The 26944-nt window shown below is 40.2% G+C and overlaps 1 protein-coding gene across 3 annotated transcripts in view; it reads right to left on the bottom strand.

Moving 5' to 3' along the window:
- PHLPP2 (PH domain and leucine rich repeat protein phosphatase 2) overlaps window positions 1-21903 on the bottom strand; it is a 76089-nt gene extending 54186 nt beyond the window's left edge. For 2 of the 3 annotated variants that reach the window (XM_078063450.1, XM_036068651.2), the window contains exons 1-3: window positions 21773-21903; window positions 14635-14897; window positions 445-578 (exon numbers count right to left, since the gene is read on the bottom strand). In XM_078063450.1, coding sequence (XP_077919576.1) covers window positions 445-578; window positions 14635-14897; window positions 21773-21871 — 496 coding nt within the window. In that variant the 5' untranslated portion in view covers window positions 21872-21903. Of the gene's footprint in view, window positions 1-444; window positions 579-14634; window positions 14898-21063; window positions 21348-21772 lie in introns of those variants that run through there. The other variant, XM_036068653.2, reaches the window with a different exon arrangement.
- Between the last annotated feature and the right edge of the window lie 5041 nt (window positions 21904-26944).

Genomic DNA, 26944 nt, shown 5'->3' on the forward strand with positions numbered 1-26944 from the left:
CCACTAAATTTAACAATATATAGATTTGACAAATGTATTCATCAAATGTCAAGTCATATATGATTAATGACCACCTAGCTCTCAACATTCTTGAGCTATCCAGAACTCCGTGGTTTTTATAAGGAACCTGAAAAGTAAAATTGATCCTTTAAAGCATGATTTGATCAAGACTCTGTGACAAAGGGATAAAATGATTCTAGTAAGTAAAAAAAAACAAGAAGAACAAAAATAAAGAAGGGAATGTATTTTGGCTAATACTTTTAAGTCTTCCCTTAACTATACCCCACCTTCTTGTTTTTGTTGTTTTTTTAACCACATTAGTTAACTGGCTTAAAAACACCATTTGCTAAAATACTTTTAAAAAGCTGAAGACAGGGAGAGGCACAAATGATCAACTTAGTGAAGTAGTTAAACACATTCACAAAGCCACTGATAAACTCTTACCACCATAAAATCGAAGCATACAGCCAAGGTCAGGATCTGTTGCCTCTTCCTGTATGCGCACAGGGTCATCAAAGCCCAGCCTGGATAAGTAATCATAAACAATCTGCAGAGGCCGTTCAGTAGGTTCCAGTCTCCTGCTTACACAATTCAAAAGAGAAGTATTTAGTAAGAAATAAAAATGCTTCATTTAATTTTTAAAATCTTTCAATACGTTCTAGATTTTTACTTCTCTATCAAGATTTTCTTTACTATCATATGATACAACTAATCTAAACAGGAAGTGCTCAGAGGTTTTGGTCTCAGGACCCCTCTTTAGTCTTTGACGACCCCCAAAGAGCTTTTGTTTACATGGGGTCTATCTATTGGTATTTACTGAATGAGAAGCTCAAACTAATAATTTCCAAATAATGGGGATGCGTGGGTGGCTCAGTCGGTTAAGCGTCTGCCTTCGGCTCAGGTCATGATCCCAGGGTCCTGGGAACCAGCCCCACGTGGCTCCCTGCTCAGCGAGGAGTCTGCTTCTCCCTCTCCTTCTGCCCCTCCCTCCTGCTCATGCTCTCTCTCTCTCTCAAATATAATCCTTTAAAAAAAAAGAATTTCCAAATATTTGTTCATTTTTTAAAAACAATAAACCCATTATATGATAATGTAAATAATAGTTTTTGAAAAATATATTTTCCAAAATCATACAAATTTAGTGAGGAGAATGGCAATTTTAATGTAGGATGGCGAGATTCTCAGATCTGCTTCCACATTCAGTCTGTTGTGTAACATGGTATGTAGCCTCTAGAAAACCCCACTATAACTTCTGAGAGACTGAGAGTAAAAAAGAAAATTAATATCTTACTATTATCATGAAATACTTGTGACCTCATGTACTTCTTCAAAGATTCTCAGGGACCTCCACAGGGTGCTTTGAGAACCTCTGGCCCAAACTTACAAGCAGTGAAATTATGAAATATAATAGATTACACTTGGCCATAAGTGATTTCATATAAGCTGCCCACATAATCAGAGATGCAGTCTTTGAATTTGTCTACTGTGTCTCAGGTACTACGTATTTCTATGGCTTCAGAGATGATTCTTGCATAAAAATTAGGAGTGAATAACTCCCCAGAAATCATTCTACCATAAGGTCCCAAATGAAAGCTAAATTAAAGTCAGAATATCTAGTAATTATTTGTGGCCTCTGGGGACACTACACATTTTAAATCATATAGACCTAAAACACTTAAAATATTTAAATATTAAAAATATTTTAAAAACAAAAATCTTCCATGCATATTTTGATAGAAAGGGCTACATCAGTAATAACACAAGACAGCCCTTTTACAATTGTTTTATCAGAAAGTAAACAGTTATAAATACAGTCACTAAGAGCACAGGCTCCAAAAGTCAGACTGCCTGGGTCTGAGTCTCAGTTCTGCCACTTGTCAGCTGCATGCCCTTGGACAAATTATTCAACCTGTCTTAAATTCCTCTTCAGTATAATGGGAATAACAGTAGTACCCAACTCACAGAGTTGTTATTAAATTTATTTACTTATAAGATATTATACAGTAAGTAAAGTGTTTAGCAAAACATCTCATATATAGTAGTGTTCAGTAACATACTGACGACTATTATTCAAAAAAATTCTTAGGACAGGAGTCAAATTTTAATTAGAATAGAAATAGAATATTTCCCCCATCTGAAACAACAACCAAGAAACAAGTATAGGAAAGCATGTGTGTGCTCAAAAGGTCTTGAAGAGGGGCGCCTGGGTGGCTCAGTTGGTTAAACACCTGCCTTTGGCTCAGGTCATGATCTCAGGGTCCTGGGAGTCAGGCTCCCTGCTCAGCAGGGAGTCTACTTCTCCCTCTCCCTCTGTTCCTCCCACCCACCCCGCTCATGCTCGTGCTATCTTTCTCTCTCTCATAAAAAAATAAAACCTTTTAAAGGTTCGTCTTTATGTCTTAAAAGGATTCTGTTTAGAAAACTTAAGGAGCGCCTGGCTGGCTCAGTCGGTAGAGTGTGTAACTCTTGATCTCAGGGTCATGAGTTCGAGTCCCACTTGGGTGTAGAGATGACTTAAAAATAAAACCTTTAAAAAAAATAAAAGAGGGGCACCTGGGTGGCTCAGTTGGTTAAGCATTTGCCTTCAGCTCAGGTCATGATCCCAGGGTCCTGGGATTGAGCCCCACATCAGGCTCCCTGCTCAGCAGGGAGTCTGCTTCTCCCTCTCCCTCTGCCTCTCCCCCTCCTTGTGCTCTGTCTCAAATGAATAAATAAAATCTTTAAAAAATACAAAATAAATAAAGAAAAAGAAAAATAAAGAAAACTTAAGAATTGTATTAATTAAAAGAAACATGAAACACCTCCCATCGTTGCAAAAATATATGAAGGACTTCTGTGTTTTATGGTGAAAGGAGTAGAAAATACTGTTGGCAGTAAGATTTAAGTAAAAATAACATGAAATAGTAATACTACAAAGCTGAATGTAAACAACTACCAAAATTGTAGAGGCTGCTTTTAGGCAACAGGCCTGAGCAATGGAAACTTGAGCAAGGCAAAAGGGCCCACAGCAACTACCAAGCTGACACAAACAGGCTCATTAAGCCACAGGTCCTAACCAACCAATGGGTCACTTACAACCAGGCATAGTTCTTAAGATTACCAAACAAGGTGTAATTCCATACATCCCATATTCTCTCATACCAACTATAACCTCTCACCACCACCTTGTGGCAGACAGTCTCTCCTTTGCTGTCCTGTCCACTACTCCCTTGCAGTGTACTCAACAAACTTCTACCTCTTCTGCTCTGCCTTGGGTGAATTCTTTCACGGGCCGCACCACCAGCCCCCATCCAATCAGAACGCCCCACAAAAAATGATAATTTAGGAATGTAAATCATACTGATGAGCACAAAAACGCAAAAATAAAACAACTTGGCCCCTCCTGGCTGCTCAGTGCAGACTTTTACCCATAAACTCAGAAATACCACACGAGGAATGACCAAAGAACTAAAACCCTACTAAGACAAATAAATAGTGAATTTAATAGAAATAGAAAATAAACCTTTCAGAATAAAAACATCATCAGTTACAACTCATCTCAAATAAAATAAAATAAAATAAAAATTCACAAAGGATTATAGTGATAATAGGTACTTTCCCAGTACAGTGGTAGAATTCTTCTAAGGAGGATGTATTGTAAGAGAGACTTCTAATAAGCTGTATTCTGGAGGGGTCAATTAGCCATGTAATCTGAACACTGAAGGATTAACTTGAACACAAGGGCATAAAGAGCTATCTCTATCTTCCAGTGTCAAGAAGGATTAGACTTACTCTGGATCACTCCAAAGAATGGGACTAGGAACAACAAAAAGTTGCACAGGTAAACCTGGATCAGAAATGGGGAAGAACTTTAATAATTAGAGATGTCCAATAATGAAACAGGCTACCTCTCAAAATAGCTCATGAAAGCTAGAAAGCCATCTGTCACAGAAATTTTAGATAAGAGTCTGCTGAAAGAATCAGGATGAGGGGCATTTGGGTGGCTCAGTCAGTAATGCATCCAACTCTTGATCTCAGCTGGAGTCTTGATATCAAGGTCGTGAGTTCAGGCTCCTCATTGGGCTCCACGCTGTGTGTGGAGCCTACTTAAAAAAAATAAAAAAATAAAAATAAAAGAATCAGGTTGGGCCAGATGATCTTTAGGTTCTTTTAGAACTCAAGGGTCTATGAGGTATCCAAGACACCTTCCTAATATAATGTACATTCTACCTAAATCTTGCTATCATTTTTAGATACATAGTTCAATGTACTTAAATATCATAATTCCATATAATGATCACATAGCCAGGACCAAGAAATAATACTTTCAGACTAAATCTCACTAGCTCAATTTTTCAATTTCTGTCTAGAAAACCAAGAGAAATGGAAACATCCTAATTCTGATGTATTTTACATGATCAAATTTCCTTCCTAAAGAGGCGCTGTAGATTCTGAAACCCTCTTTATACATCGCCACCTAAGGAAAGTATTTTTCCTGGTAGGAGAAAAAAAAAATCAGGAGAACCTCAACATCTGCTCTTTTTTTTTTTTTTTAAAGATTTTATTTATTCATTTGAAACAGAGAGATACAGAGAGAGAGCGAGAGCATGAGCAGGGGAGAGGCAGAGGGCAAGGGAGAAGCAGGCTCTCCGCCGAGTCAGGAGCCAGACGTGGGGCTCGATCCCGGGACCCTGGGATCATGACCTGAGCCGAAGGCAGATGCTTAACCATCTGAGCCACCCAGGCGCCCCAACATCTGCTCTTATTAATTTAGCATAAATGAGTAAACAAGAAATATTTCAAGAACTGCAAAAACAAGTAAAAAGAGGGATTAATTCCATTTACTCATTAAACTCACCTGCTTAAGAGAGTAGAGAGTATGGGGGGAGGGATATGGTGTAATATGCTTACAGATCAATTTTGTGTTTCAAAGTTCCCAAACTTTTACAAGTTGATACTTAGCTATTTGTTAAATCTCTCACAAATCAAAGGAAAATTATATACTGCAAAAGGAGGTGTAGGAGAGTAATGTTGGCAGTGAAAGGTTCCGTTCAGCATTGGGAATACTTCTGCTACTGCTTTAAGGAAAGACAAAGGACTGTGATAGTTTTAGTCTGCATCCAAGGCTCCTAGGAGCTAGTATGGTCCTTATAAATCTGAATATATATGGTTATTTTTCTCCAAACCAGCCAACCAATACCTTAATGCTTTCAACAGCCATTTAGAGCTCTTAGCCAGGAGTAGCAGTCAACAGTTACTCTAAATGGTGCCCACAGGTAAGACCCAAGTAAGAGAAAAGGACATTTCATTCCATGTCCGTATCATTTCACAAGAATTCTAGTTAACAGTGGGAGGCAAAAGTACATATAATTAAAATATCATACAGGTAATAAAACATTGTTATCAAAGACCCTAACAAAGCACAGCAGCATTCTCTACATCAAATTCAGATTAAAACTCAATCTCTTGGGGTGCCTGGGTGGCTCAGTCGGTTAAGCGTCTGCCTTCGGCTCAGGTCATGATCCCAGGATCTTGGGACTGAGCCCCAGGGCGGGCTCCCTCCTTGGTGGGGAGCCTGATTCTCCCTCTACCACTCCCCCTGCTTGTGCTCTGTCAAATAAATAAAATCTTAAAAAAAAAAAAAAAGAAACAAACAACTCAATCTCTGGCTATCTATAAAGGTAAAATTTGCAAATGTTAAGATCAATAATACAGATAATACAAACAGCAATAATAAGGATACTTCAATGAATGTCTACTCCATGCCTAATACTATGCTGAAAAGTGCTTAACATTTTATAAAGCTAGGCCTATTTTGCAAATAAGGAAAACTGAGACTCAGTCACACAATTAGTACATAGTGGCATCAAGGTTTGTTGGTTTCATTACAAATCCTAGTTTCTTTTAGGTAAACCACTTTATTTTATATAGTTAATTTATGCAGAAGAGAGCTCAAAACACTTCATATGTTAACTTACACCAAAGAACCTAAAAAGTTATGTCTTAAAATTATTGTATTCCAGGCTAATACACCATCATTTGAAGATACACTATTTTGTGTGCATCACTGTATAATACAGAATCTTATACTAGTCTTCGTCCCTGATTCTTTTTTTTTAAGGTTTTATTCTTTTTTTAAATTTTTTTTATTATGTTATGTTAATCACCACACGTTACATCATTAGTTTTTGATGTAGTGTCCCAAGATTCATTGTTTGCGTATAACACCCAGGGCTCCATGCAGAACGTACCCTCCTTAATACCCATCACCAGGTTAACCCATCCCCCCACCCCCCTCCTCTCTAGAACCTGTTTGTTTTTCAGAGTCCATAGTCTCTCATGGTTCATCTCCCCCTCCAATTTCGCCCCCTTCATTCTTCCCCTCCTGCTATCTTCTTCCTTTTTTTTTTTTTAACATATAATGTATTATTTGTTTCAGAGGTACAGGCCTATGATTCAACAGTCTTACACAATTCACAGCGCTCAACATAGCACATACCCTCCCCGATGTCTATCACCCAGCCACCCCATCCCTCCCACCCCCCACTACTCCAGCAACCCTCAGTTTGTTTCCTGAGATTAAGAATTCCTCATATCAGTGAGGTCATATGATACATGCCTTTCTCTGATTGACTTATTTCGGTTAGCATAATACCCTCCAGCAGTTCCATCACGTCGGATCCCTACATTTGTATCTTTGGGGTAAACACCCAATAGTGCAATTGCTGGATCGTAGGGTAGCTCTATTTTCAACTTTTGAGGAACCTCCATACTGTGTTTTCCAGAGTGGCTGCACCAGCTTGCATTCCCACCAACAGTGTAGGAGGGTTCCCCTTTCTCCTCATCCCCGCCAACATCTGTCATTTCCTGACTTGTTAATTTTAGCCATTCTGACTGGTGTGAGGTGGTATCTCATTGAGGTTTTGATTTGGATTTCCCTGATGCCGAGCGATGCTGAGCACTTTTTCATGTGTCTGTTGGCCATTTGGATGTCTTCTTTGGAAAAATGTCTGTTCGTGTCTTCTGCCCATTTCTTGATTGGATCATTTGTTCTTTGGGTGTTGAGTTTAAGAAGTTCTTTATAGATTTTGGATGCTAGCCCTTTATCTGATGTCATTTGCAAATATCGTCTCCCATTCTGTCTGTTGTCTTTTGGTTTTGTTGACTGTTTCTTTTGCTGTGCAAAAGCTTTTTATCTTGATGGAAGTCCCAATAGTTCATTTTGCCCTTTCTTCCCTTACCTTTGGCGATGTTTCTAGGAAGAAGTTGCTGCGGCTGAGGTAAAAGAGGTTGCTGCCTGTGTTCTCCTTTAGGATTTGGATGGACTCCTGTCTCATATTTAGGTCTTTCAACCATTTTGAGTCTATTTTTGTGTGTGGCGTAAGGAAATGGTCCAGTTTCATTCTTCTGCATGTGGCTGTCCAGTTTTCCCAACACCACTTGTTGAAGAGACTGTCTTTTTTCCATTGGACATTCTTTCCTGCTTTCTCGAAGATTAGTTGGCCATAGAGTTTAGGGTCCATTTCTGGGCTCTCTATTCTGTTCCATTGATCTATGTGTCTGTTTTTGCGCCCTGATTCTTGACGGGAGATTCTAACGCCTTGGAATTTCCTGAATAATACGATTGTCTTAGTCATTCATGAGCCTCTGGCATCACCCCTAACAGATTAGATGACTCAACATGGGGGCTGGTCACCATAAAGACCAAGTGAAGAAAAGGTTGGGGTATGGAGCCAGCCTGACTATAGGGAAGGAAGACAGGGCTGGAAATTGAAGGCCAAGCATGTGGTCAATGAATCAATGAAGCCTACCCAATGCAATGCTAATAAAAACTGTACTGAACTTCTATGGAACTTTCTGGTGAGTGAATAAGAGGAGATATGCTGAGAGGATGACAAGGGAGAGGGCATGGAAGTTCTATGTTCATGACCCTCCCAGACCTCATTCACCCTATGTGTCTCTTCATTTGGCTAGTTCTGATTTGTATCCTTTACTAAAACTATAATCATAAGTATACCACTTTTTGAATCTGAATCATTCTAGTGTATTATTAAACCTAAAAGAGTCATGGGAACTCCCAAATTTATATCCAATTGGTCAGCAGTGTGGCTAGAATCTGAAGGGCAGTCTTGTTGGAGACAAGGGCCTTTAACTTGTGAAGTGTGTGAAAAGTCTGGGTGGTTAGTATCAGAACTGTACTGCAGCAAACCAAACAGTATTGCAATAACCATTAAAAAGAAAAAAACACTGCCAATTAAACTATGACCCATCAACAAATATAAAATACAAGATGATTTCAGCAGTATTAAGATGTAAAAACAAAAAAAAATTAACAAAAACTAATTACTTAATGTATAATGGATCATTTTTAAGTTTTAAAATAGCACAGAAAAATGAAGCAAAAAACAAAATTAATCTCCTTTTCCTTCCTCAGCAGTAATCAGTTCAGTATGTATCCTGAAACAGGATTGTTCACGCTACTTTTACAACACCATAATATAGTAAACAAGATTTTAGTGACCTGCACAAGGTCACCCAGCAAGTCAATAACAGAAAAGTAATTAGAATGCAGGATCCCAAACCCCAAGGGTATTTTCTGTTATAAACATCTTAGTGCCTCCTAGCTTATCTTAAAAGATAGTCTATCAAATACAGAAATCTTACTCATTTTGATGACTAAGAATAAAAGTAAATATACGACCATGAGCCAAGGGGCACTCCACTTTGTCATATATGATCCTGTTACAACTTTTCAGGCAGAAGGCAATGATTACACTAAACTTCACTAGGAGTCAGTTATCACTTAAACAGTTCAATAAAATAGACAAACCAAATATCCTCATGTCAGAGCAATGGACTGGGACAGCGACGGACCAGGCAGCAGCAGGAACATGCCTGTTTCACATCAATGAAACAAACGGAAATGGTCTCAGTTATTCCCACCGGGAGGTTACTGGCCTTTTGAGCAAGACAATTCTTGGTTGTACAAGTCTATCCCACACATTGAGGACATTAAACCTTTCTGGCCCTTGCCCCCTAAATGCTGGTAACTTTCCCTAGTAGTTGTGACAACCAGCAAACCCTGCCCCACACATATTTCCAAATGGAAAGGGCAGGGGGTAGGAAGGGGCCGTTAAGTTGAGTAGACTTTGTTTCCCTAGTAGATGATTTCTTTCAGATTCCTTCAAGTGCTACAATTCTATAAATTAGTAATCCTTTAGTTTTACTGAAGTGACAAATCTGTGACTGAAAAGGAGTACGGAAAGAAGGAAGTCATGGGTGATTTAGATAAAACAGGTGGTAATTTTCATCCCAGTAATCCCATTTCTAGCATGAACCCTAGGGAGATCAACAATATAAAGATTCATGAGCTAAGGTTTAGTCATCACAACACCACTTCTAAGAGCTGAATGATCTGAAACAACTCAAATAGGTAACACTCACTGAGCACTTACTGGGTGCCAGACATGAGAGTAAGCACTTTACTTCCTTGCCACTCAAAGTGAAGCACATCACTTAGGAGCTTAATACAGGATCTCAGGCCCCATCCCAGACCTTCTGAATCAGAATCTGTACCGTAACAAGCTCCCAGGTGAATATTAGAGTTTAAAAAGCACTACTTTATAGTATTAATTCATTTGATCTTCATAAGGTGTAATTAATTTTCATCATGACAGCTCTATAATGTAAATATAACCATCCTCCATTTTACACATTAGTAAAGAGCATCATATAACTTGTACAAATACTGTCAGAGAAAGGATTTGAACCCACACACTCTCGTTCCAGAATCCAAGCTCTAAATCATCATTGTCTATTATTTCTCAATTTTTAAACAAGTTATAGTATTTCCATAAATTGGAATATCCTGTAGCGATTAAAACTGATGTCTAAGGAATTTTTAATGATGCAGGAAATTAACTGAAGTATGCAGTAAATAAATTGAATATATGGTATGAGCCCCAATACGTAATTTTTAAAAATTACATACACATTCACTTTGAAAAAGATCTGGAAAAAAAAATGGAAGTATGGGGAGTCAATATAAGGGATCTGGTGTCAGAATGCCAGAGTTCAAATTCCAGCTGTATTGCTCATTAGCTCAGTGATGTAGAGGCAGCTCTGAGGTAACAAGCTTGAGCATGGGATACCTGAGTAAGGAAAAGGGGCCCACTGGGACCACGGAGCTGAATGCAAACAGACAATGCAAACAAGCTCATTAAGTGACCCACCTTGAAATAACCAAAGGCCCTAAATGACCAATTACAACCACGCACAGTTTCCTAAGATCACCAAAAAAGGGAAAATTCCATTTGTCCCCATAACCTAACCCCTCACCCCGCCCTCTAACTGGGGCCTCTCTCCTTTGCTATTGTGCCCATGGCTTTCTTGCGGTGTATTCAATAAACTTTTATCTCTTTTATTCTGCCTGGGGTGAATTCTTTCATTGCCCGTGAAGCCACCTCTATCCGATCAGAGCGCCCCACATTTGGTGGCCTCCCCATCCGATGGGGACACCCCATATGTGATCTTAGGTGAGAGGCTTAACCTTTTTAAGCTTCATTTTCTTGATCGATGAAATGAAAATAATATTTACCTCACAAGATCGTTGTGAGGATTCAATGAGGTAATCTACAAAAAGCACAAGCACTGAAGATTATTATTTCTCTTTATGCTTTTATTTGCCAAAATTTCTACAATGACTATATGTTACACTTCAGTAAATAGTTAAAAAAAAAAACAAAAACAAAAACATAATGCCTGAGATTGTCAACTATCTCACAGGCTATTACAAAGAAAGTACCTATTCCTCTGATTAGATAACAAGACTGAACTCACGCAGTAACAGCTGAGTAAGAGATCTAAAAAAGATCTTTAAGTAAGTATGATTAAACAGCGAAACTGAGTAAGGGACGCACTGCCAGTCCTCTCCAGGAGGGCCTTTCCTCGAACAAAGTCCACCACCTACTTTCAATGATTTAGACATTCCAACTGCCTGGCCGTACCTGCCTGACCTTGAACAGGTTACCAGACCTCTTGCAAAGCCTCACTTTTCCTCATCTGAAAGAAAGGATGCTATGGCCCTTGGACTTATTGTGAGGATTTAATGAGAATATGTATGTAAAGAGCTAAGCACAGTGGACAGGTAAACAAAGCACCTGATGTCAGCTCAAATCTATCCTCGTCACCAGCGGCATCACTCTTCGGCTGAGTGACACCTCTTGAGCTGGTCCACCAGCAATGAAAACATACTCATTCTCCAAATGGCAGCTCAACAGTGTTTTCATTATTTTCTAATCAATTAGATCTACGAAGAGCTATTTCATTACAAAATTATCGAGGCCACTCTCCATTTTAAGTAATTTAGATTCACTAAAGCAAATTATTTCACATTTGGATTCTTAACTACACAACTAGTGGTAGCAAGCCAATCCAGGTGGGGGTTTCTCCACATTTCTAGTACCTCTGTATACAAATACATTAGTATACAACTGAGTAAGTCTTAGGTTTAAACACAGAAACTCCATCAATCACTACCAGCTATAATGTAGGTCAAGGCTTCCCACCTGATAAAATTAGATCGGAATCAGTGTTAAGATTTAGAAAAGCCTAAGGATCACCCAGTCTGATCCTTTCGTTTTGCAAATGGATTTAGGAAATGTAGTTAACTAGTGAACAAGGAAAACATTCAAATGCTAATCTACTTTTTCAGAATTAGTCCAAATCCTAAAAGGAAACCTCAGTTTAGACTGACATCAATTTTTAGCTCAGCTAAAGGTGTTACTATTATTACCACATTCTGAGGTGTAAGTGGGAGCTTCCTTTCTCACTTTCAAGAGTACTGAATCTCCAGCTCTGACTTGTTTCAAGACATTTATTTATTATAGGGAAGAGGGAGGAGAGAAAGGTTAGTCACCTTAAACTCTTATTTGATGTCTAATTCAAAGAACTAATGGTCATTTTCTTTTTAATTGAAACAAAGAGTTCATAACCACAGTAAAAGATACTATGAGAATACTCTCCTTCACATTCATATAAAAGATTTTAAAGAAACACAAATGGCATTTGAACCTATGAAAATATGCTCTAAAGATATTTGCAAATGACATATCAGATAAAGGGCTAGTATCCAAAATCTATAAAGAACTTATCAAACTCAACACCCAAAGAACAAATGATCCAATCAAGAAATGGGCAGAAGACACGAACAGACATTTTTCCAAAGAAGACATCCAAATGGCCAACAGACACATGAAAAAGTGCTCAACATCGCTCGGCATCAGGGAAGTCCAAATCAAAACCTCAATGAGATACCACCTCACACCAGTCAGAATGGCTAAAATTAACAAGTCAGGAAATGACAGATGTTGGCAAGGATGCGGATAAAGGGGAACCCTCCTACACTGTTGGTGGGAATGCAAGCTGGTGCAGCCACTCTGGAAAACAGTATGGAGGTTCCTCAAAAAGCTGAAAATTGAGCTACTGTATGACCCAGTAATTGCGCTACTGGGTATTTACCCCAAAGATATAAATGTAGGGATCCGAAGGGGTACGTGCACCCCGATGTTTATAGCAGCAATGTCCACAATAGCCAAACTGTGGAAAGAGCCAAGCTGTCCATCGACAGATGAATGGATAAAGAAGATGTGGTATATATAGACAATGGAATATTATGCAGCCATAAACACACACACACACACACACACACACACACACACACACACAAAACCGAAATCTTGCCATTTGCAATGACGTGGATAGAACTGGAGGGTATTATGCTAAGTGAAATAAATCAATCAGAGAAAGACATGTATCATATGACCTCATTGATATGAGGAATTCTTAATCTCAGGAAACAAACTGAGGCTTGCTGGAGTGGTGGGGGGTGGGAGGGATGGGGCGGCTGGGTGATAGACATCGGGGAGGGTATGTGCTATGGTGAGCGCTGTGAATTGTGTAAGACTGTTGAATCACAGGCCTGTACCTCTGAAACAAATAATACATTATATGTTAAAAAGAAAAAAAAAAGATAGTAGGAAGGGAAAAATGAAGGGGGGAAAATCGGAGGGGGAGACGAACCATGAGAGACTATGGACTCTGAAAAACAAATTGAGGGTTCTAGAGGGGAGGGGGTGGGGGGATGGGTTAGCCTGGTGATGGTTATTAGAGAGGGCACATACTGAATGGAGCACTGGGTGTTATACGCAAACAATGAATCATGGAACACTACATCAAAAACTAATGATGTAATGTATGGTGATTAACATAAAATAATAAGGGGCGCCTGGGTGGTTCAGTGGTTAAGCGTCTGCCTTCGGCTCAGGTCATGACCCCAGGGTCCTGGGATCGAGCCCCGCATCAGGTTCCCTGCTCTGCGGGGAGCCTGCTTCTCCCTCTCCCACTCCCCCTGCTTGTGTTCCCTCTCTCGCTGTGTCTCTCTCTGTCAAATAAATAAATAAATTCTTAAAAAAAAAAAAATAACATAATAAAATAAAATAAAAAAAAGAAAATATGCTCTACTTCACTCATTAAGATAAATGAAAATTAAAATGACAAAAATAACAAAATTCCTATCAGATTTGCAAAAATATAAGTCATTAGGCTTAAAAAAAGATTTATCCTTGGAATGCTAACTTTATAATTCCCTAATTTAAAAACTGCTGACAATCATTTCTACTCACAAGCAAGTATGCGCTCATGCATGGGTATGTGTCTATATTTATATATAAAATTTAATGCTAACATGTTCTGGAGAAACTAAGGGGAAAATAGGCATATTTTTGTATTATTTGTTGAAGTTTAACTTCTGTGAAGAGAAATCTGACAATATGTATCAAAATTATAAATGCATATATCCTTTGACCAGCAATTCCACTTCTAGGAGTTTATCCTACAGATTACTTCCACATAGAAGAAATATCATAGGTAAAAGAATATTCACTGCAACCCCACTTGTAGAAGTAAAAAACTGGTAACAATTTGAATGTCCCGTAATAGGAGATCGGCTAAAATGATGGTAGACTCATAAAACAGAATATTATACAGCCATTAAATAAATGAAAATTATAAAAATATTAATATAGAAAGATCTCTAAGAGATTTCAAGTCAATAATGTGCTGCATATAGCACCATTAATTTTAAATTTACATATAAATAGAAACATACTTATGCATGAGCATATACACTTCTCATTCTATTTCTTTCTACACATTTCAATTTCATTCTATTTACATGTATTATTTTTTTAAATAATTTTTTTTTTTTTTAAGTAGGCTCCACGCCCAGCATAGGGGGCTTGAACTCATGACCCTGAGATTGAGACCTGAGCTAAAATCAAGAGGCAGACGCTTAACCAACTGAGCCACGCAGGCACCCCTATTTTTTTAAATAACTTTAAAATATTTATTTTAAATTTAGATATCTGACCCGTGGTGTCATCCAAATGAAGTAACTATCAAATTTCCCTTCACTGATAGCTTTTAAGTCCAAGAATCATAATTTCAGCATTCCAAAGACAAATCTTATTTCAAGCCTAGTGATCCCATCATCAATATCAGTTCTAAGCACAATTAAAATCCTAAAGCCCGCTTCCAAGCAGAAACGCAGATCACTTACGCGGTGACAGAGTCAGAGGGGTAAAACTCCGAGCTTACCTGACTAGGTCCCCGTGAAGCTGTAAATAAAGACTTTCCCTTCCCTCCCCAGCACAGATTTCTGAGGCTGGCGTCTCCACGGTGCACAGGACAAGATGTAAGTCAGACGAGGTGGCGGCAGGTGTGGCAGCAGAGGTCGAGTCGGCTCCATACAGGTAGACGCAACCTCTCCTGACATCTTCTCTCAGCCAGTCTCTTTCTCGAGAACCAAACCTACTTCGCCTATTCAAACAATTCCTGCTCCCATTGCGTTTCATATTTCTCTAAAAAACATCAAGAGAAAGAAATCATTAGCTAGAATGTCTGGCTCAGTTAGACACGTTCAGTCCTCACTCCACCTTTCCACTCTCGATTCTCCAACACCTCCTGTCCTGGGGCCTTCCACACCTGCCATGCCCATTCCTCAGCTGGAAAACCATTTTCTCTCCTTCAGCTGTTCATGCCTCTGTCCATCGCTTTGTCTGACCCTTTCTTTGTCTTACGTTTTCAGAAAAATATAAGAATAATAAAACATCTGTGGACCTACTACCCACCTTTCACAAATTTTAATATCATGTCATATTTATTTATTTCAGATCCTTATTCTAAAGAATTCTTACATATAAGAATTACATGTCTTACATACATGTAAGAATATATATGTATATGTACATATATAGCTGAAGTCACCTGATACCCCACCTCAATCCCATTTCCCTCCCTCTCTCCCCAGAAACACTCTACTGTACTTGCTATTCACCATTCCATGCATTTTTATATGTTTGCCATATATGTACATATCTATAAACTAAATAAAATTGTTTTCCATGATTTAGAACTTTAAATCCTAACATACTTATTTTTCATTTGGTTCAAAATTGGTCATGCTAATACACCCAGCTCATTCATTTGAATAATATCTCATTATATGAATATACTGCAATTTATATATTCTCCTGCTGATGGCATTTAGTTTGTTTCTAATTTTTTCACTATTAGAAACAATGCTGCGTTAAACATTTCTGCACATGTCTCTACAACGCAAACTGAAAGTTTCTCTAAGGTCCTGACCCTCTGCCTCATATCCCAAATAAGCAAGTACAGAACACGGCACAATGTTGAACAAATGTTCTTTCCATTCTAATCATGTTTCTAAAAAAATTAGTGTTGCATTTGATAATTTAGGTATGTGAAATTCACACACATTACGGTTACCTCAAAGAAAAAACTGCTACAGCAATATGACAAGTCTCTAAAGATCAATATTGACCTACTCTATTTTTATGATGCGCCATTTCTGTTCCCCCCCTTTTTTTTTAACATTTTATGTATTTATTTGAGAGAGAGAGAGAGGAGGGAGGGGGAAGGAGGAGGGTATGGTAGAGAGGAGGAAGGGAGAAGGACAAACAGACTCACCGCTGAGCATGGAGCCCTACACCTGCAGCCCCATCTCACAACCCTGAGATCATGACCTGAGCTGAAACCAAGAGTCCCACGCTTAACCGACTGAGCCACCCAGGCACCCCTGTTCCCTTTAATATAAAGGCATTTCCGCTAACACACTGCCATACCTCTCTAGCATCATTCTCCATTACCTGTCACTGTTTCAGTCACATCCAGCTATTTGTAACTCCCCAAACACACCACGATTCCACAATTCTGTGACTTGTCTGAAATGTCCTTCTCCGTCTTGTCCATCTGACTAGACAGCCTTCAAAACTCTACTCATATGTCACCCTCTCTTGTGTTCCCTATGGAGCCTTCCATGTATCCCATCCCCATTTTCTCTGCATAGCTAGAATTAGTGACTCTACTCTCTCCACAGCAGAGCCTCTTCACCTTGAACATATGTCTACTACTAGGGGGGTCACAATGGGTTTTAATCGTGTATTTGATACTTCTTCCTCTCTTCCACACTGAGAATCTATTACAGTGCCTTAATACTTGAGTGGCACACTGATGCATGCAGAACTCACAGAAATCACATCACAGAATGTATTCCCAGTTTCTACTACAGCTCAATTTGCTCTGGCAAGAGGTTGAACAAACTTGAGGGGAAAAAAATCTCCTTTTTTACAAAGAACCCTAAAATCTTTTTACCAACCACAAAGTAAATAAAAGACTTTTGCTACTATTCCTCATTGGAAGTCAGAAATACCTATAAATAAAGCAAATATTATTTTTGTAGTTACCGAGATTAAGTATTTGAGGATAACTGTGGCACCTAAAATTCAATTTCTAAGATGATAAAGAAAAGTGAAGGAAAAGTGAGAAGGTATTTCCATATGGGAAGAAAGAAAAATATGAGTGAGAATGGCTTCATTGTTTAAATTAAGGATAACAGGTAAATCCATCATTTTACAGATATTAAGGATTAGAATATAGCTATTCAAAACTATGAGGATCATTACTGATTCTAACTTTAGATAAGCAGGATAAACCCCTGCTACAAGTAGGAATTAGGTCTCCTCTTGTCCACAAGATCATTTTCTCAAAGCTGAACTTTTCAGAATTAACACAGGGCTTTCAATGAAGTCCTTATTTTATAAAGACAAAGGCCATCATATTTGTATCGGTAATTTTAGTCACTGAATACAATTAACCACTGATTAATTTTAAATATTCCTTATTTTTTAGTCTTTGGGAATGATCAACTGGCCCATCTAAAAACAGTATTCTATAAGGTACAGTAACATTTATACAAAGAAGCTCTGCATTCTGCACTGACTGGAGAGAAATTTTGCTCCCCTGCTACTTAAAGAGAGAGCAAGTAGATACTATTCCACACAAACACCAAAAGCATCTTTAAAAAAACTTTTTAAGGTCAAATAATGGCCCAATGATCTTCTCAATCTTAGAAAAGTCAAGAAAAATCCCTGGAAGTTATTATATTAGTTCATCCAAGATTCTTCTTCTGGGAAGATTTTTAAAGTCATTTTTAGGGGCGCCTGGGTGGTTCAGTCGGTTAAGCGTCTCCCTTCGGCTCAGGTCATGATCCAAGGGTCCTGGGATAGAGCCCCACGTCTGGCTCCCTGCTCAGCGGGGAGCCTGCTTCTCCCTCTCCCTCTGCCATTCCCCTTGCTTGTTGTGCTCTCTCTCTTTCAAATAAATAAAATCTTTGAAAAAAAAATTTTTTTTAAGTCATTTTTAAATGCATTTATAGGGGTGCCTGGGTGGCTCAGTTGGTTAAGCATCTGACTTCAGCTGGGGTCATAGTCTCGGTGTCCTGGGATCAAGCTTTATGTCAGGCTCCCCAATCAGAAGGGAGTCTGCTTGTCTCTCTCCCTCTGCCCCTCCCCCTGCTCTCTCTCTCAAATAAATAAAGTCTTAAAAAAAAGTGTTTATATATTTCCCTTAAGACTCTAAATCCTTGGCAGCTCTTTCTGCCCATGGGTCCTGTCCCTATGCTTTAATAAAAACACTTTTTGCATGGGGCGGGGAAGACTATATAAATTCCTTAAGAACTTTATCGAAACACATGTGTTGTTGGTCAAAGAATGATATCTCCTACTTATATGATATATTCCACCCGGTGAAGATAAACTGCGGAGTTAGACCTTTAGTAGGTATCATTCCCTTAAACCTGCTCAATAGGCACTTAAAAGACCTAGATACCAAGCAAGCATAGCCTTCTAGCAACAATCTAGATGGACTGTTCAGCTATTATTAGTTATTGCTGAATTACCTAGTGCTTCCTTCTCCCCTGCGAAAAGCATCAGAAAACCCTGGAAAGGCCAATACTGTCCGCTGATAGACTGTCAGCTTTTAGAATCACTTTTCCACTGAAATTGCTAGATTAAGAACATGCTATTGCTTCCCTTACTCTTATGTAAATCTGCTGACAAACTTTTCTAAAAGGGAACAGGTCTATAATCAACTCTCACATCAAACAAGTGTAAAAGAGCATATTTCAGATTTAAATAGGGGCCCCTCGGTGGCTCAGCTGGTTAAGCGACTGACTTGATTTCGGCTCAGGTCATAATCTCAAGAACGCCAAGAGGCTACAGAGCCTGCTTGAGATTCTCTCTCCCTTTGCCCCTCCCCCACACATTCTCTCCCTCTCAAAAAAAAAAAAATTTACACATACATTTCTAGAAAGTGCAAGTCTTTAGAGTAGGCCATGAATTAAGTACCCACTTCAGTTTTAAGCTTTTAACTCTAAAAATTAAAATAACACATGAGGGCTGTGATCAGTTCAAAGGTGATAAACTATTAAACGCCCCCGTACAATTAACTCTAAGATATGTATGGGAAAAACAGAGTCTGGTCAAGTAACTCTCCCTACTCACTGAGTTCTATTAGAATGTGAAATACCATAAGGTAAGAGATAGGCTCCTGCATTCAAAACTTTAAAACAATAAGGGCTCATCTCTAGGAATATATGTTAAGGAATATTTTGGAAAGGGTGGGATGAGATAAGCAGAGGAAGAATATTTCAGTTCATTAAAAATCATTTTAGTATTCTTTGATTTTTAAAAACCATATACACACATTACTTGGCTAAAAACCTGAAACTAGTACTGATGAAAATTGATCTCATGGCACTTGCTGCCCAGTTATAACTTCATATCTTCTACAGTCTGAGTAAAAAAATAATCCCAAAATTGTAGCAAACATCTGGAAAACTATGCTTCATAGCTACTCCCAATAATCTTAAGAGTATTACAAATAGGGCGCCTGGGTGGCTCAGTCATTAAGTGTCTGCCTTCGGCTCAGGTCATGATCCCAGGGTCCTGGGATCGAGTCCCACATCGGGCTCCCTGCTCGGCAGGAAGCCTGCTTCTCCCTCTCCCACTCGCCCTGCTTATGTTCCTGCTCTTGCTATCTCTGTCTCTGTCAAATAAATAAAATCTTTAAAAAAAAAAAAGAGTATTACAAATATCGTACTTATATTCCAACAATAGTAAAGGGGTACATTCTAATTAGCAATTTGCTAAATAAATCTGGGAGTAGATTTTGAATCAAACGTTCCAATACCCCATACTGATGGACCTAGATCTAATCTGGCTAAATTATATTGGCTTAGTTATATTAGCCTTTTTATGAAGATCTGTATTATTTGACAATAATGATGCTCATAACTTTGTAGTTAGTATAAAAGCATTACAAAAAAGAACAGTAAGCTTTTTTCAAAGGGTCTTCAAAGAACAAGCAGGAGATTATGACTTCTACCTATATATTCTTTTCCAGTTTCACTTGGCACAAAATTCAACCACTCAGCTACTTAAGGAAACTTAAGTGTGCAGAACACACAGCACCTGTTCTCCATAGCCAATCCCATTTATTTGCAAGGATTATTTAAAGTGCTGACCATATGCAATAAAGCAAGAGACACAAGGGCATCAGACACTGTCAGCCTCCCATACCACCAACCCAGTACTATAACCAAGATTAATTTCTGGCATCTTTCTAACGGTCCCCAGATTAGAGCCCTAAGGAACCAGCAGTAAATTTGACCACTTCCTGAAAGTCTAGGAAGGCAGGACCCTTTGAATCAAGAGCCTCCTTTCTCAATTCCTTCCATCTCACAATTCACTCCCTCCCCCACAAAAAGTTGTTATTAAAAAAGCCAAGGTTATCTTCTAGACCAGAGGGCATTACCTATCTCTCAGACCTGCCATTTCCTGATAAGCCAGAGCAGCACAACTTTTTTTTTAAAGTTCATTCACAATTTACATTTGATGACCTTATAGTTTTAAATAAATATCTAAAAGCCTTAAAGTAATTATACTTAAAACTTACAGTTAAATAAGTTAAAATAAATATGTACAAGGTTTATGCAGAAGTAAAGGTAAACTATGAAAAGTTATTGCTTTAAGTCACTGCATTAAGACTGAGAGGTAACAGCAGAAAAAAAAATGTTTTATATTTTAGAGAGCTCTATTTTATACTGTTTCATGGATGGATTCACCAGATGCTTCACACCTATTTTTTTTTTTTTTCGGTGTTCCCATCTTTGCAGTGTCCTACAAATAATCTCAATAGACCGTGCTCACCCTTGATTCCAATTAACAACTATTACTTAATGTATTTTTTAACATCATGTATTTTCACTGTTTTGCAAAGTATTTTTGAAAGACACCAAAACCTCTTAATTTTCTATCCTCTCTTCCGTCTCGCTGGCAAGTTTTAAATACTGCTGATTTCCTCTTCTAAAACTCTAGAAGGAATTCTATTTCATCTCCAGAAGGACATCTAGTTTATATACTTGACCTACAGAAAAAAATCCTCTCCAACTATTTCAGAGGCCAGAAGAAAACCATGCAGAACCCCTCCTTTAAATCATCTTCACTGTCCCCTGCCGACCCTTGTGCATTTAAACTTCTTGCCATCCCCTTCAAGGCTCCACTCCCCGCCTTGCCAGATTCTGCTTTCATTTTCCTCCTACTCCCCCCAATTCCTGCCCCAAAACCCCGCTAGCTGCCTGTTGCATAACCTCTCCCCCATTACCGTCTCCCTGGATTGTTAGCCCGGCTCCCGCAAACAGGAATGCCCTTTTTGCCGAACCCCTCCTCCCTGCTGCAACACGCCCAGAGATTCCCCGAGATTAAGCTCCTCCGCGGATTCTCTCTCCAGGCGGGCAGGTGGAGCTTGCAGGCCGGCGCCTCGGAGCGGAGAGCCGGGTCCTAACTTCGGTGGCGAGCCCCGAGGGCAGAGTCGGCCCGCTCCACCCGGCGTAGCCCCGAGCACACGGCAGCGCCCGGCCAATCACCGCCGCCATCCTCCCGCTGGGGTGATGTCTTCAGGTGTCCGGGGAGAAAGCCCTGCGTACTTCCAGCCCCGCTCTCGGGCCACGGGCGACCGGTCCCCGGCCCTGACCGAGGCCGAGGGCGGCCGAGGCGAGCCCCCGGGTCCCAGAGGAGCCGGGTGGGCGGCGGCGGCGGGGCGGACGCCGGACCGAAGGCGTGGGCCTGCGAGGCGGGTGGCGCGCGCCCAGGGATGGGCAGCGGAGGGGAGACGAAGGCGGCCGAGGCCGAGGTGGGGGCCAGGCGCGGAGGCCGAGGCGGGGACCGCGGCGCCCCCAGCCGGACTGCGGGGCAGCCGGGCGTTGAAGCGGACAGACTGACGCGGCGCGGGGGTCGCCGGCTGCCTCGGCCACTGCGCGGAGCAGGGGCGGCCTCTCCCCGCCCTTGTTCCCTCCCCAGCCCGCCCGCCTCACCTTCAGGACCCGGATCCCTCCCGGCAGGCGGCTCGCGGGCGCTTCGGGTGGCTCCGGGGGCTCGAGCGGGCCCGCGGGCCCCGGCTCCACCTCCCCCATCGGCGGCGGAGGCTGCACAGGGACGCCGGGCCGGCGCGACGGCGCGCGAAGCCTCGGCGGCGCGCGCGAGCAGCCCGCGGCCCCGCCTCCCGCGGCCGCCCGCCCCGCCCCGGGCCCCGCCCCTCCCGCAGCCCCGCGGGACCTGCGTAGCTGCGGGCCCGGCGCGGCCCAGAACTCCGCGAGCCGCATCCTGGCTGGGCGGCTGTGCGGACCCCGCGGGCGGAGCCGGGCGCCTCCGCAAGGCTGGGCCTGCGCCTCCGGCCGCCCTCAGTTTGGAGGACTGAAGCACAGGGAGAGTGATTTACTGCTATCCCCGCCTCCGAAGTATCGGCTGGACTTGGGGCAGGTGGGGTCTGCACCTGTTAGTAGTGACAGGACGCTGCCCTCCGCAGAGGGTGGCTCTTGTAACTTACCTCTCCCAGACGTTTCCTCTTTCACCTCCAAAACTGGCCTGGCACCCTCAAATGCAAAGCCCCACTGAACGGATTGTTGAGAACAGTCACCTTTGCAAGGCCTTTTCTCTTATTAGAGATGCTCACGATGTTCTTTAGCAAATTCGACCCAACCTCGTGTACAAAATGTCAACTCACCTCCCAGCCATATTGTAATTCCCTTTTCTCCTCCTTTAGTAGAAGTATCAGAATTCTTTACTCTGCCTCAAGCCACAATATGGTCTAAGACCATTTTATTATTTGCAAGGCTAATTCAGAAAATCTTTAAAAGTTAATTTATTATTTTAATTCCTGCAGTGATGTACTTTGTGGCTAGCCAGTCGGCCAAATTTGGAGTCAGCCCAATTCCAAATTTGAGCTTTACCTCTTATTACACCTATACCCTTGTGCGATTTACCTGATTTGAGCCTTTGCTTCTTAGCTGTGAAATAGAAATTAGTATCTGTCTGGCAGTTATTATCAAGATTTTGTAAAGGCATACAAAGTGCTTAGTAGGGATTCATAATAGTCATTATAATCCTGATTTTCCAAATTTAGAATTTACTCAATTCCTCAGAGTTCTCTTCCTGTAATTTCTACTCTAGATTTTCCTAGGAAACCTTTTAGACTTCTGGATTTTAGGGCTTTCCTTCTTAAACAAGTGTTAAAGAATCTTCAAGCAATATGTAAGGAATTAAGCAGCAAAAAATCAGTAATTCCCTGAGCTTTGAATTGGTAAAAATAGTATCACCTTATCTACTGCTCCAGCTTGCCTAGCCCATACCAACTATATGGTTAAAATATTTTAATTATAGGCTTAGTACAAGAGAGTTTGAGATCTAACAGTACAGTCTGCACGTACCCCCTTTCTACTATGAGATATGTATCCATTTGGAGATCTTTTCAATTACAAGACAAAATCTGACTCTGTACAAAAGTTTGGCCACTACTTTCTCCCTTCACATGAACTACTTTGCATATACTAAAATTCCAATGTCCAGTAGTCTTCATTTGTCTCATTTTAAAATTAAAAATGACTTCTATGAGTCTGGTATAAAGTGAAAAAAGCTCTCAGGTTGACTACCTCCTGGGTCTTCGTTCTACCTTGAAACTACTTTCAAGAAAGCTACTCAAAGTAGTTGAATTCCCATTTCCGTGCTTACTGGGTAACTTCTTCCCGCAGGAACACTGGTATATAAGCTGTAAGCACCCATATGGGGAGAGAAGTGGATTTTGACAGAGGAGGGAAGGGACTGTGGAAAGACCAAAATGTGGTTCAGAATTAGTGTTTCTAAAAAGCCTGTTTCTTGAGATTTTATATGTTACATTTTCCTGATCTCATAAGAAGCTTTTTATTGATTAATCACCTGAAGGGAAAGGATTTTATCCCAGGACCAGCATTTTGAGTTCATGCTGGGGAACAGCAGTGGTAGATTGGGTTTTTTAATTAATGGAATAAGGGCTAACGCATCAATTCAGAATACAAGCATATGCTAAAAGTTATGTATTTCCTACTTCTTCATTCATCAACAACAGTAGTACCTCTTTCAAAAGGAAAACCAAAACCAAAAAAAAAAAACTACCAACCCAGATATTCCAGGGGATCATTTACGATGCAACTCTTGAAAGGTCTCCATGTTTTAAGATCCAATTCGGCAATCAACCAATTGGATTCTCCTTTTTCTTTCCAAATCATGTACTGCCATTAACATTTTATATTGTTTCAAAGGTCATATATTCATGTTCTTCCCCAGTTCAAGGCAGTGTGCATTATGTATGCCAAGGGTTATATAACTACAATTTCTGGAAATGGTAAACAGCTGAAACTAACCCTAAAAATAAAATCCTCTGGGAATTTCTGTGCAAAAATCCATCTGCCCTCACTGCAGGTTCATGGTTACAAAAATCACTGTTTAGATCAAGCCAAGAGACAGAGAAGTCATTTCTGCCTCCTCTCTGCATCTTTCCTATAAGCAGCTGTCTATACCTCTCTCTCCACCTGGGGAGGGAAGGAGACACACACACACTTTATCCCAGGAGCTTTTCCTAATCCTCACTACAAAATCGAAACAAAGTCTAGAGAAGAAAAGTTTGTCCAACTATGGTAGAAGAGCCATAAGGTCTTACCACATTCACTTATTTATAGCTAGTTCCCACTCCTTTAATGATCACAAAGTCATCTGGAGGCCTAAATCTCTTTTCTACCTTAGGTTGAACAGATTTAGATTTTTTTTTTTTTAAGATTTTATTTATTTGAGAGAGAGAGCACAAGAGTGGGGTGAGGGGCAGAGGGAGCAGCAGACTCCCCACTGAGCAGGGAGCCCGATGCGGGGCTGGATCCCAGGACCCCAGGATCATGACCTGAGCCGAAGGCAGACGCTACCTGACTGAACCACCCAGGTGCTGCAGTTTTAGAAAGTCTTTATTTTAGTTCCAAAGAAACAGGTAGTATTTACCTGGCCTCAGGGTTTGAAGGGATATATTTTCAAAATATGGGGACAATTGAACTAGGGGAGGAAATAGCATGGAAAACCCTTAAAAGTGATAAAAATTACCTCAGTCCTTCTGAAGTTCAAATCTCAACACTATTCATTGTATTGTTGAGTAAATGCCTGAAGTCTATTACTAGCTAAACTTTTCTATTGTAGCTTTTATATTTTCCTCTAACATGAAATTACATGCAGATGAACATGTTAACTAAATTTAATATTAGAAACAAAAATGAATTTTAACTAAACCACATATAAGATTACAGAAATGTCACTTATCAAACAGTGCCAAAGGGCACTTCTGCATAAACTAGATATATGCCAAGGCTTCTCTTCTCCTTCTCACTTAGGGGGCTTTCACGATCTCCCCCTTCTCAATCAAGAGAGTATCAGGGATCACCCAAGCAATAGAAAGCCTATAGCTTCCAACACCCAGCCACTCTCACTTCTATGGAAGAATTCACATTAAATAGATCATGAAATAGAATTCATTTTGGCTGGTCAAACCTTACTCTTCCCAGTCACAGATACACTTAAACAATTTACAAATAGCTTATAACTAAAACCCCATGACCACCTCTAAATACACATTTCACTTTGATATGATTTCTTTGCCTTGTTTCAAAGTTCACCCATGTGGAGAAGTAAGCATGAGTTAATAATCATTAGTTAAAATTCCCAATTGCACTTTTGACTGTTATAGACTACAAGTTTTTTTTTAGGTTGTTCAAATTCTTCTAGGTGAGATTTCTGCGTAAAAGGAACATTAACAGGTCAGTAAGTTTGGCTCAAAGCTCTGGAATAAGAATTCATTCAAGGCTTCTCCAATCCACTTATAAGAAGCAAGGAAGCAAATTTTAAATCATTGAGTATTGACTTTTTATTATTAGTCACTGTTCATAATTTGTTTCAACCAAAAGACAATACACACAGCAGAATTCTAATGCATCCCATGTAAATGTTTACATCCATTTTATTCCTCACTCGCCTCTAAGACTTATCATTTAATTTTAAATTTTTTTTACATCTCAAAAATATGTCTGCAATAATTAGAATTAGCTGTCCCACTTAGAAACAGCCTTTTAATATTTTTACAGTAAAGAAGATGTGATGGGGCTTAATGAAAATGTAACTTACAACAATTATGAAAGAAAAGGGACTTTACAGGGACACAGTGGGAGTTCACAAAGGAAAGAGTCCAGAAGCTCTTTCCCATGAGCCCCCCCCCCAAACTGAAAACAAAAACAAAACACACAAAGCGCAACAGCAGGTTCCAAAAACAAAAACAAAAAAACTCCGATGCTCCATCCTGAAGCCAGAATCAGCCTCACGGAAGTTCACGGAAGCAACTGTGCAAGCTGCTTCAGCACGTTCTTCTGTTTAAGTGCGCTGGGTCCTGGAACCCTGCAGATGGAGCCCACTCGCTACTATTGCTTGAAAAAGAGTGATTCACTTCCACAAGCAGCCCCACCCTCCTGAGCCAAAGCCGGTCAACGTGTTTTAAACTTCAGGACTTTCGGCTCTTCAGTGACCCTCCCCACTCCCAAACACATGAGTATACAGTCATGAACCACCTCTGCACCAACCACAAATTCGTAAATATCCACTTTTTGCTCGCTAGCTCTCATTCGGTTTAGGGCAATGCAGATAAGATACATTCACTAGAAAAAAATAAGACATATTCAAACTCTTTCTTCCCCCCTAGTTCTCATGGCCCAAGTATTTTCCAATGCATAAAATAATAAAGTTGAACCTCAAAAACAGTATCCCCTAACATCCAACCTCTTCCAGAAGAATGTAAAAATGAAAAGCATGTTATACCGTAGATGGAAATACTCAAACCGTTAGTGCTGAACAGTTTCAAATGTCTACTTTCTTATATGAATGGGACAAATAAAGGGTATGAACCACATCTTTAACCCAGTTAAGAGGGAAAAAATCCCCTCCCAAATGTTACACTGAGGAATGTTTCTTTAAATGAGAAAGACCTTAAAATGAACAGATGATCACTACAGACAGCATAAAACATTCCATGACTGTCCCAATCACCTCAAGGTAACAGCACCAGAGCATTGTGGGAGAAGCTTCTCGGGTAGAGCACCCTTCCTGCAGTTTTTTGAGATCACTTAGATGAATTGTCCCTTAGGATTACT

This window comes from Halichoerus grypus, chromosome 15 (genome assembly GCF_964656455.1).
Source record: "Halichoerus grypus chromosome 15, mHalGry1.hap1.1, whole genome shotgun sequence".
NCBI classification, from domain to species: domain Eukaryota; kingdom Metazoa; phylum Chordata; class Mammalia; order Carnivora; family Phocidae; genus Halichoerus; species Halichoerus grypus.